We start from the raw sequence: 12,282 nt of genomic DNA on the forward strand, positions 1-12,282 counted from the left end.
AAACCTCTATCCTGTTTTCCTTTCTTCTCATCCATCCTGTCCTATCTGTAATATTAGGTAAACAAAACCTCTATCCTGTTTTCCTTTCTTCTCATCCATCCTGTCCTATCTGTAATATTAGGTAAACAAAACCTCTATCCTGTTTTCCTTTCTTCTCATCCATCCTGTCCTATCTGTAATATTAGGTAAACAAAACCTCTATCCTGTTTTCCTTTCTCTTCTTCTCAACAAAATGTTTGTGGTTAGTTTTAATGACCCTCCATTGACGGGGTCGAGGGGTATGCCCGATTCACAACGGTATCCTTGAAACCTTGAAGGGACTGTGAAGGAAAAATGAAAGGGGTGTATAGGAAGAAACCTAAGCATCTTAAGAGTTGATTCGAGACTCATGAAAGATATATCTGATGTTCCTGTTTCGAGAATTTGATATAAATTTGAAACAGTTTTTATCAATTTCTCGAGACAGAAACATCAGATAGAACTCGCAAGGGCTTCAATCAACTCCTGAGTAACCTAGGTTTCAGCCTATACCCCCTTTCATTTTTCATTTACAGTCCCTTTAATGCTGTCAATTTTGCCATTGTTGAGTGAGAAATGCATAAGTCACATTTTCCGAAAAACCAAAAATGAAATCATTTTTAAAAAACAAAATATGGAATTCAAATTCATGCTTGTCCAAACAAAACTTTAAGGATACTGTTGTGAATTGGACTTGCCAATTTATCTACGGAGGGTCACTTGCAATTATGTTTTTTAGAACGCCCTGTAAATATGAATGATCAGATAAACCTCATGATAATATTGAATTTAAGATCTCTGAACGCGGACACATCCCAACTCCATATATCCTCGCATCCTTCATGTGCACAATGTGGAGAAGTATTTATGTCACAGATAGAATTTAAGAAGCACATGCAAACTCATGAAGCAAACATTGTGGTTTCTACATATCAGGTTACTACAAATAGACAGTGGTTCCAGGGAGGGCGGGGGGGGGGGCGGAGTAGTTGCTTAATAAAAACTATTAGATTCATTCCAAAATTCATATTATATAAAAGGAATTGAGTCTTTTGTCCCAGGCCCTGATTTTTTAATCCATATCTTTGAAACCTGATGGTGTAAACCTTTGATATTGTAAAGTTAGATTATTTGATCTAAGAGAATTGACAGTTTGAAATCATTGGGTTGCAGAGATAAAGTTTGTGGAAAAGACTAAATAGTAATACCTTTGTCGTATCTTCTGCGATTTTCAACCAATGTTGTGTTTCGCCAATTTGTTTTTTAACCCTTTGGAAAATATTTATCCGTAAAATATCAGAGAAACTGTTGAAGCACGTGAACAAAGATTAAAAACACTTAAAATATTAGAGTAAGGAGGTAAGAGATGCAGTCGCTAGTATAAGCCGAGCTGGTAGCACACCGGTCAAACTACCAAAACAGAAACACAGGTAAAAAACATACAAAAAAGCGTTGAATAAAAATTATTTAAAGGGACTATAAGCTTAATTCGGATAACTTCTCCATGTTCCTGATAAGAAAGTAATGCGCAACAAAATTTTGCAGAGAACCCTGAAATGAAAATTAACATTTAATATAAAGAAAAACATGAATATCTAATTCTTACTTTATGAGACAAAGCTTTTAAGGGTATCGTTGTGAATCAGGCATTGGCATCTTTGCATGGAGAGAGTCACTTGAAATCAGTCTTACAGTCTCTTTAACATTTTTTTCTGATAATGTTATTCCTTACTCTCCAACGGTCTTAGTAGTTCTTGTAATTGATTTATAATCCCACTTTTTATTCAAAATAAATGTAATTATTGTAAGATGAATATTATATTTTGATTTCAAACAAACTTTTTTGTTTCGTACTCGTTCTGTTTCTAGGTTTTCAGATTTGTTTGCGTTCAGATGCGAACTATGTTCCCGAGTATTCAGTAGTGAACAGGTTCTAAATATTCATGTACTGGGTGTACATGGGAGCATTACAGCTACTATAGATAGTCCAGACTTCGAGATCAGGTACAGTACAGTACAGTACAGTACAGTACAGTTCATTCTTATAGTTAGTCAGCTATTATATTCTACCACTATTATATAGTAGAGAGCAGCTACCCCTGTCAATTCTGCTCTACTGAACTGTGCTCTACTGCTCTTATATCTACTTGTATTACAGTATAGTAGAAAGCAGCTACTCTTGTTCTGCTCTACTGAACTATGCTCTACTTATATCTACTTGTATTACTGTATAGTAGAAAGCAGCTACTCTTGTTCTGCTCTACTGAACTATGCTCTACTTATATCTACTTGTATTACAGTATAATAGAAAGCAGCTACTCTTATTAATTCTGCTCTACTGAACAATGCTGTACGTATATCTACTTGTATTACAGTATAATAGAAAGCAGCTACTCTTGTTAATTCTGCTCTACTGCTCTTATATCTACTTGTATTACATTATAGTAGAAAGCAGCTACTCTTGTCAATTCTGCTCTAGTGAACTATGCTCTACTGCTCTTATATCTACTTGTATTACATTTTAGTAGAAAGTAGCTACTCTTGTCAATTCTGCTCTACTAAACTATTCGTTTACTGCTCGTATATCTACTTGTATTACAGTAAAGTAGAGAGCAGCAGCTACCCCTGTCAATTTTGCTCTACTGAACTATGCTCTACTTATATCTACTTGTATTACAGTATAATAGAAAGCAGCTACTCTTGTCAATTCTGCTCTACTGAACTGTGCTCTACTGCTCTTATATCTACTTGTATTACATTATAGTAGAAAGAAGCTACTCATGTTAATTCTGCTATAGTAAACTATGCTCTACTGCTCTATATCTACTTGTATTACAGTATAGTAGAGAGCAGCAGCTACCCCTGTCAATTCTGCTCTACTGAACTATGCTCTGTCGATGAACTGAACGAGCATACAAGAGAGAACCATCAAGCACTCTTTGATGCACTCAGCCCGTCTAAGGTAACGTCAAAATTAAGTGCTTAGGATCCATTATTTTGATCCTGGATCCTGGATCCTGGATCCGCACTGGAAACAATGGATCTAGGTCATGAATATTTCGATAAGATTTTCTTATTAATTTTCTTTCTTTTTTTCGCTTTTTTTTATGCTAAAAGTTGAACCATTCAGGGACAAGAATGTTTTTGATAATCTCGTTTTTAACAGTTCAGATTTAAGTTTTAAGTTTTTGATTGATATTTTACCCCTTGGACCGGATCCTAAGCACTGTGTCAAATAAGAGTTTTTACTTTTCAAAATAAATTTTGAGCAACCATCTTATTTTAATGATGAAATGGGACAAATTAAACTGAAGTTATGGTAAAGCTAAGATAATAACATTAAAATACGTTTAACTTCAAAGTTGCTAAATAAATATTATAAATAAATAAAATTACCAGCCACCGTCCCCTACCTCAGCTAATTAACAATTATTCCGCGTGGGAGTGCTTTAATGATATTTTAATAAAAGTTTTGTTTTTCCATAGCTTGGAGCTGATCTGTGCGTAGATGTAGATGAAGAGGTTCTTCTAGCTGCTCATGTTCCCCTAATATCACACGGGGAACATCAGCTAGTTTCCCCATTCAGGGATATATCGGCTGATCAGGTCAGATATGTTACAAAATATCCACGTGTTTAACCTCCAAATTCACCACCACATTATTAATTTATTATGCTATCATACTTTTCTTCAGTGTTCCATGTTATTCCATCCAATGCAATCACAAATGTTGATTGATTACTGATATTTACATTTGTTTTGTGACCATGGATTAACTATAGAATTCATTAATTGTATTTTTGTACAGGTAGCTGTACAAGAGGTTAGGTTGACCTACACTTGTGCCACGTGTACAACTGTGTACACGGATCTGAATCTGTTAACTAAACACATTACAGCTGATCATCCACCGGATATTACGCAGCTCAAACCGGTTTCATGCGCGCACTGTACAAAAACATTTGTAAGTCCGCGTACACTAGAGAAGCACTACACACTCCTTCATGCAGGTAAAATATTATCAAACATTATTAAATATTGATTGATTGGTTGCGTAAATTGATTAGTTTATACTTTATACAAGCTGGCTAACAGAGGACATTACATATTAATCTGAAAAGATTAATGTATCATTTAAAATAGGACAGTCATTAGTTTTTAACAAGATTTATTTAAAGTGATTAATTAAATAGTTTCAGTTTCTTTGATTATTTGATTGATATAGTTAAGCTTGATCATAGATTAATTTTATCAGGGGTGAATCATTTATCAGAATTACCCTCTCCGCCCCCGGGGTGGGAGGGGGGAAGGGGAACATCTGAATATCTGACTAGAATTGAACTATTTAGGTTTGGCCCCTAAGTATACGTGTTCTGTATGTGACAAAGAAATTAAATCCTCTGTAGGTCTAGTGAAACATCTTGCATCACATTGTAATGAAAGGCATTAAGGGGGGGGGGGGGGAGTCCTCTTCAGTTTCCTTTATTAATAGCTCTTGATGGAAAATTTCAATTTCAGAAAGTTTAAGGGGGCGAACTCTTTAGAAACTCACTTTAAGAAATGCCCGAAAATATCCAGAAGCCAGGTATTTTTAAACTTTTTCAGTATCCATGCATATCTGGCTAAACACACAGAGTTCTAAATATTCAGAGCTGGGAACTTTAGAATGGATAACCTTTAATCCCAACTACTTAATCCGAATATCCACTGTGGAAACTTTTAATTCTAGTCCTTAACCCACTCTTTTTCTCTCTCTTTGGATATCAATACATTGTTTCCTCCAATTATAGTGCAGGAATATAGTTCATAAATTGTTTTGACCAATGGCAGTCTTGAAAATAATTTCTATCCGATGAAAGATCTCCGTAATTTATAACAAATAAAAAATTTGTTGTCGGCCATTTTGTAAGTTAATCGGTGGAGAAAAATATTTAATAATACGTTTGAGATTCTTTTTTAACGAATTTCAACTAATGTATTAATAAATAAATGTGTGAAAAATTAAGTGAAGGCCCTTCCAGTTAAGAAACGAACAAATCTGGCGTTCCTAGAATCAAATTTGTTGATCTCGAGACTAACATAATCTGGAGATTATGTTAGTCTCGAGATTATGTTAGTCTCGAGATTGGCAAAAAAAGAGGATTAAGCATTAATCCTGATATCCACCATCATTCTAAAGTTCACAGCTCAGAGCTGAAAACTTTAGAATGGGATATCCTTAATCCCGATCGGTTAATTAATCTGGAGATTAATAACAAGAGGAGAACAAGCAATATTTAATCTCGAGATTAAGAAATAGAGTAGATCAAGCATTAATCCCGATATCAATCATTCAAAAGTTCCCTGCTCAGGTCAGATATGCTTCACTAGATCCCATATAGACCAGGGCAAGTGGCGGAGCTCAACCCTATCTTTCATAGTATTAAAGCCTTCCGGTCATGGTACTTTGTGTGTTGGTTGATTGTTAATAATAATAATAACGCCTTTAGCCTGAGAAAGGGACTGTTAACGTATTTTTAAGTGAATGTTCGATTCACACAGGTACCCTCTAAACATTTATCTGACCAACAATAATGAGAAAGATTTTTCTTTCTAGAGAAATTTAATTGTCAAAGGTTTATGAATCAGGCATGCTCCAGGCTCCTCCTAAATTAAGATACACTTAAAAGTACGTCGTTAGTCCCTTTAAATTAATCCTTTGAAGGGTGAGTCTCCTGTGGCTGAGCTAAGGTTGAGCCCTGAGAATGGTCTTCGAACCTGGAACTGTATTGGCTGTGAGGATGAGTTCTCTACCCTTGAACTTTACAACAACCATTCCTGCAGGTCATACAACACATTCAAAACATACAATTTTAGAATTGAAACATTTTGTACACTGACATTTCTGTATATTTAAAGTTGTAAACTCGTTTGTTTGTTAACTTGACCGATTTGCCACAAATTTTGATTGGGGAATTCGGAAGAACCATGGGAATGTTCTTGAGATTCTAAGTTGAGTTGATCGACTATTGCAGGGAAAAATAGCTAAAATCGTAATTTAAGACCAAGCGCGGGTAAACGTCGGGAGTAACTATGAGTAACCTGGGCAACACCGAGCCGGGCCCTTCAGCTAGTTGTTAACAAAATAAAAATTGACAATAATTGCTAAGTTCTTCTTTTTTAGCTGTTAATAACAATTTGAATGACATTTTTTAAACTAACATTTATATTTACTGAAAGTAAAATGAAATTCTTCAACGGAAATGCAATTTCTGTAATAAACAGTGAGAATTACTTAAACTAATTTTTATTTGCATCAGTTTGGATCAAAAGATTATTATGAAATATTTTTAGGAAGCAAAATATTGGGTCTCAGAAGCAGTGTGACGAATGTGGAGAAGTTTTTTCTAATGATGAACTTCTCAAGAATCACATGAAGATCCACAATAGCATTGAAGGTGGCTTTTAAAAGACAAAAAATGTTTATTTTATATTGTTCACCCTTAAGCAATGAGAAATATTTGACTATCAACCTGCAACTCAATTTAAATACATTTTAGAGAAAACAAATTCCCGTGGAGGCAAAAAGACTAAACTTTCTGACAAATTCCTGATTCAAGACGAATACGATTCTGAGGACGACTTCAACATTAACAAAAGAGTTTTGGACAGATCTTCGGACGAAGAGCCCCTAAGTAGTAATGAATCGTCTGTTGACAATGATTCGGACGAATCTAACTACTCGGACGAATCTAACTACTCAGACGACACCAACGGAATTCATAAAGAGAGTTGGAGTTCAAAGAAAATTGTAAGATCAAAGAAGAAAACGAAGCCAAAAGATGGATCAACAAATAATGGTAAGTTTCAAAATCACTAGTTTTAAATTTAAAATATTTATTTTTATTTTCACATCGCCTGGATCTCTTTAATTTTTATGTAATATTTGGGGAGAAGAACGTAGATTTAATCCAGATTCTACTGGATATTTTCATAATTTTTTCCCATTGCTTTTTCATGATATTTTGTATCAGGTCCGTCCCCCAGAACTCCTGATACAGCAGCTAACAAAAAAATGAAACATATTTGCCAGGAGGGAAATTGTAGAAAAGCCTACACGAAACCTGGACATCTTAAAGATCATGTAATAGTCTGCCACACTAGAGATTTTCCCTATAATTGCACGACCTGTGGTAGAGGTTTCATCCGACCCGGTACATACAACTCACACAAGTGCAATCCAACCGATGTCGGTGTAAAAAGATCTAAAGAAGAGAATCTTGAAACTGGGAAGAAAATTGAAACTAAAAGCGTTGCTAGGAAATCTGTGGTTCCGCTTGAGGTTGAAGGAACGGAAGTTACGGGTGATAACGGAGGAAACGGTTTATTTAGCTGCTCAGTTTGTTGCTTCTCAACCAATGTCGGAGCAGTGTTCACCAGTCATTTGACAAGCATTGAGCATAGGAGAAATGTAAGCCCGGAGGAGTTGATCGAACCTGATGATAACCTAAAGGAGAAGGATGAAGAGGAAGAATGTGCTCCTCATGATATTGATTTAGTTGTGAGTAGATCAGGACGGAAAATTATTCCTAAGAAGTTCTCCGATGACTTTACGGTTGAAGACTCTAAGAGAAAGATTGATCTGTCCGTGGAGAGAAACCAGAAGAAGAGTCGATTGGCGTCTCCGGTCAAACCATCTCCGACCAAACCATCTCCAACCAAACCATCTCCAACCAAAACCTCTCAGGCCAAACCCTCTCCCGCTAAATCAACTCCAACCAAACCTTCTCTGACTAAATCCAACTCTAAACTATCCCCAGAGAAACCTTGCGAGATTTGTTTAATGAAGTTTAAGGACAACACCAGGTCAGTTATTCAAAAATTACAATTTTTAATTTAAAAAAAAATAAAAAAATAAATTACATCAAACCTCTCCCTGAAATTTTACCCTTTTTTGTAATAAAGTAAATAAAATTTTAACTGTACTCTTAAATTATATGAGACCATTGATTGTTATTTATTAATTTAATTAATGTTAATATTAACATACAAATGTTAACAAAAATGATATATTTATAAAACAAAGTTATTTATTCAAAAATGATATATTTTATAATTGAAAGTTAATGATGTAAGTATATAATGATCACATTAACATTAACATTAACAGTTAACGTAAATAGTTGATCATGAAAAATACAAAATATTATGAAATATCAACTATTTACGAATGCGTCGAAAAATAATCGATGACTATTGTTTGTAATATCTGAATGAGTTGTCTGGAATTAAATTGATTTGTTTACCATCAGAGTTGAATGTTGCATCTATCTGAATTTGTATGGACGCTGCGTTCTTCGGTGTGAGTCGTTTTTAACAATTTTCTCCTTATAGACGCAACAGATAGAAGTAAGATTAGTAGCGATCAAAAGCGGTTTTTTATCGCATTAAGCCTATACCCCATTTCATTTTTCGCGAACACTCCCTTTAACATTAACTATTCGTGAAAGTTAATGATTGTTAGTATATAATGTTATAATGATGTCAGTATATAATGTTAACATATCCATTAACAATAACATTGACCTGCAACATCTATATGTTAACATTTAAATTTTAACATTTATATGTTAATACCAGTTAACATTAACATGTGTGTGTTAATATTGACAATAATTAAATTAATAAATAACATCAATATCATGGTATCTAAAGGAACTTGGAAATTATATCGACTTTATATTTATTGGCTCTTGCAAAAAAAGGGACATTTCCTATTCACAGTGGTTCCCTTTAACCCCGGCCCATGTCTGATTAGATATGATGAAGGTTTCCAAGTTTGTTCTCATAGTTCTCTTAGTTGCTCAGATAATGGTTTTAAAGGGTACCATTGGGAATCGACTATGTAACTCTTTAAAGGGGGGGGACTTGAAATTACGTCAATAATCAATTAAGTAAACTTTCAATATTTCTTGTATAAATTCGTATTTTTTCCAGTCTGTTCCTTCATCTTCTTGAACATGTTCCTGAAAGCATAAAATCTACCCTACCCACCAGGGACCAGGCCTGGTGTCCTCATTGCCCGGGCCCTATACTAGTGCACCAGGTATGTTAATTTTAAGTAACATTTTTCCTTTCCATCTTAGTAATTTAATTGATTTAATCTAATTAATAAGAACATATCAAGATTTTTGTGTGTGTTATTGACTAATTTGGGAACCCAGCTTTGCTTGGAAACTAATTTTTCTCTTTAAATGTCAGCATTTTTAGTATAAGCTAAGAATATTCCCTTGGTTCTATCCAGTTCCCTAATCACATGTTAAGGCAAATCGGTCAAACTTGTTAATAAGTTATAAGTTTTAATCTGACAGACAAAAAAAAACCAACAACGGTTATGGGTTAATTTAAAATTTTATATTTCTTGTATTCCAATCTACATAAAAATATAGTTTCCAAAAGGGTAACTTGTAATTAGTGTATACAAAAATGTGGAGTGTGGAGCCAAATGGCTCAGTCATAAGCAAACAAACTGACAAACCTAACACTACAAGAACTGATTTATAATATTTAGTACTAAGATATTTGATAGGTACTTCCTTTCAAGACTTATGCGTTAGTTTGGAAGTTTAAACATGATAGATGGTCAAAATGGTACCATGGCTAAAATGCCAAATTTTTATATAAACAGATCCAAATTTCTAATTAAGCAATACATGAAAGTTTTGATGATTTGAATACTAGGGCAAAGCAGATCGTATACACTTCGGTGGCGAGGAGCGTCGACCCCAATTTCATTAAATGATGGGTTGTCTGCTTAGAATATTAATAATAATATTAATATTTGCCTAGAAACTTTGACGTTGATTAATTCTTTAAATATGCGTACTTTGCACTAATGCTCAATGCTCATTTAATGATTACTTTTTTATTTCCAGGTTGAAGAGCATTTAGCAGAGGAGCATTCTAACCTAGTATCGGACCTCATCAGTAGTGAGGTAATTTAGAAACAAAAATTGGGGAGGGGGGGGGGAGCATACATAAGATTGCTTTAACTTCCTTTTTAACCTTTATATAAGAAAATATCCCTTAAACATTCTACATTGTGCTAGTCAAAAAAGTTTTGTTCATACATAACATACATCGACATCATTGTAAGTTCCTCTTCATTTTAAAAGTTTTAAACCCTCATTTAGAAGCCTTAAGCCATCGCTCCAAAATGTGTATTGAGATTTGTTTTTATTGCAGTACGGCGGGGTCAAGATAAACAAGATCCCCTGGGACCCTGAGCAAACAGATTCAGATCATTCAGAATTCGAGAACTCAATGTCAGATCAACATCAGTCAGATCAACATATGTCAGATCAACAACTAAGGTAGGAACAACCCCTAAAAGATGAAGGTCAAAACTTTTGTTTGCGATAGCGCTAATCAACAATGTGTGAACTTGAATCTGCAATGTGTGAACTTGAATCTACAATGTGTGAACTTGAATCTACAATGTGTAAACTTTATATCCAGAGTGGAAATTTTTATCTAAAGTGATGGTGCTTAGCCCAGAAAAAAAAAACAGTTAAATGTAAGTTGGCAGCGAGAGCAGTTTTAGTGAGTTTAGATTGGAATTAACTTAACCCTTTGGGCTGTGAGGAAGGAATAAAAAATTTTGAACTCTGGTATTCTCCATTTAAATCTTTAATTGTAGTTTTTTTTCACTTTTTATTGTGGGCAAATTATTTGAATTTAAACAGTTTCGTAAAATGTTCTAAAGAAAGTGCAGTGTTAGTGAAAATAATGAAAGGGGCCCGGGAGGGGGGGGGGGGGGTTAAGAATAACAAATTTATAGTTTGGTAGAATTTCATTAATTTTATAAACTTTAATTAAAAAACAGAAATAATTTTCTTCGAAACAAACATATTTTCAAAAATACATAAACTGAGGCATATTAATGAGGAAAATGATTTTTGCCGAGGATTGTAAATACCTTTTAATTTGATACACCTTAATCTAAATTTGAGGGATAAATTTGATAAAAAAAAAACATGTGGATGTCGAAAGTTTTTTTTTAGTTTTTTATCTGTTGTGAAGAAAAATTACAGTCACAGTTGTCAGACAATGATGAATTAAATCCTAATTTCAAAGACATTGCATGTTAAATTTTATATGATTATCCCCTCATTAGACAACGGTTCTTAATTTCATAATTAGGTAAAAAAAATCCAAGAAACTTTGTTATTATATTTCATTTAGGCTTTTCAAGCAGAATTTAAAATCGTGCGTGCAAATTTTTGTTCCGCCGCAAATTCCGCATTTTTTGCGCATTCCTTATTTCTGCGTAAGAGATGTCCACGCAGTAAGAAGTTTTTTTGCTAAATTTTGTTGCAGCTTCAATTCTAGTTTAGCACGTATTTTTACGAGCTAGGAATTAATTTTTCATAATTTTATTTTTGTCTAGGAAAAAGTACGGGTGCAGGCAATGCCATGTGATATTAAAGATGAAGATTTGAACTTCCGGTCAGAGAGAGCACTTCCGGTTGGAGAGTTCAACAACACTTCCTCAACCCACCCCTCCCCTTAGGAATTGAGGAGGAGGGGGGGGGGGGGGGTGAGTAATAATCATACCTCAAAGTTGTATAATGTATTTAATTTGATAAAACTAAACAACCTATTTTTTTATATTTTTGATCTAAAACCCGAAAATTTGTATTTTAGTATTAAAGTTGTAAAATAGTTTATCTTGTGAAATATAAAAAGTTATATTGATCCAAAACTTGGTTTAACATATAGTAATTTTTTATAATACTTTGGAAAACAGAGACGACCTCAAGACTAAGATAGCTTAGAACACATTTATGTATATTGTATATTACGCACAATAAATGTCAATAGTGGACTGACCCATCTTGAAACCCAATCAAAAAGCTTGTCCTTTATACATCATTAAAACGTTGTATATGACTCATATGAATCCTAAAAATTTCTCGACAATACTACATTCTCAGTTCAACTTCCAACATTGCTGGTCCCTGTAATATTTTTCTTTGTTAGAAATAGAAGCTTTTTTATGTTTTTCAGGAATTTCTTGTTTCATTTAAGTTTCTTTAACTGCAGTAAATTACGTGTTTAAAGTCCCCCCCCCCCCCCACCGAAAAGGTTAAAGTCATTTTTCTATGAATCTAGACCGTGGGAAACTTGAACTCTGCTTTAATTTTACGCTCTGTTGCTTCAGATTAATCAATTGTACCATTGTCAAAAATATTTGTTTTTGCTAAAAAATTCTGTATTGTACCG

The 12,282-nt window shown here is 34.0% G+C and overlaps 1 protein-coding gene across 1 annotated transcript in view; it reads left to right on the plus strand.

Moving 5' to 3' along the window:
- The window catches only part of LOC111707926 (zinc finger protein 521), a gene marked incomplete in the record, with an annotated part of 19,324 nt that extends 7,563 nt beyond the window's left edge, over positions 1–11,761 (plus strand). Inside the window, 16 exon segments of the mRNA XM_023481114.1 lie at positions 813–954; positions 1,369–1,448; positions 1,888–2,022; positions 2,857–2,980; positions 3,505–3,624; positions 3,827–4,028; positions 4,368–4,461; positions 4,537–4,603; positions 5,723–5,841; positions 6,352–6,455; positions 6,558–6,857; positions 7,032–7,863; positions 8,995–9,103; positions 9,933–9,992; positions 10,243–10,370; positions 11,447–11,761. Coding sequence (XP_023336882.1) covers positions 813–954; positions 1,369–1,448; positions 1,888–2,022; positions 2,857–2,980; positions 3,505–3,624; positions 3,827–4,028; positions 4,368–4,461; positions 4,537–4,603; positions 5,723–5,841; positions 6,352–6,455; positions 6,558–6,857; positions 7,032–7,863; positions 8,995–9,103; positions 9,933–9,992; positions 10,243–10,370; positions 11,447–11,498 — 2,668 coding nt within the window.
- Positions 11,762–12,282: the final 521 nt, after the last annotated feature.

Source organism: Eurytemora carolleeae, unplaced genomic scaffold (assembly GCF_000591075.1).
Source record: "Eurytemora carolleeae unplaced genomic scaffold, Eaff_2.0 scaffold688, whole genome shotgun sequence".
In the NCBI taxonomy this organism is placed as follows: Eukaryota; Metazoa; Arthropoda; class Copepoda; order Calanoida; family Temoridae; genus Eurytemora; species Eurytemora carolleeae.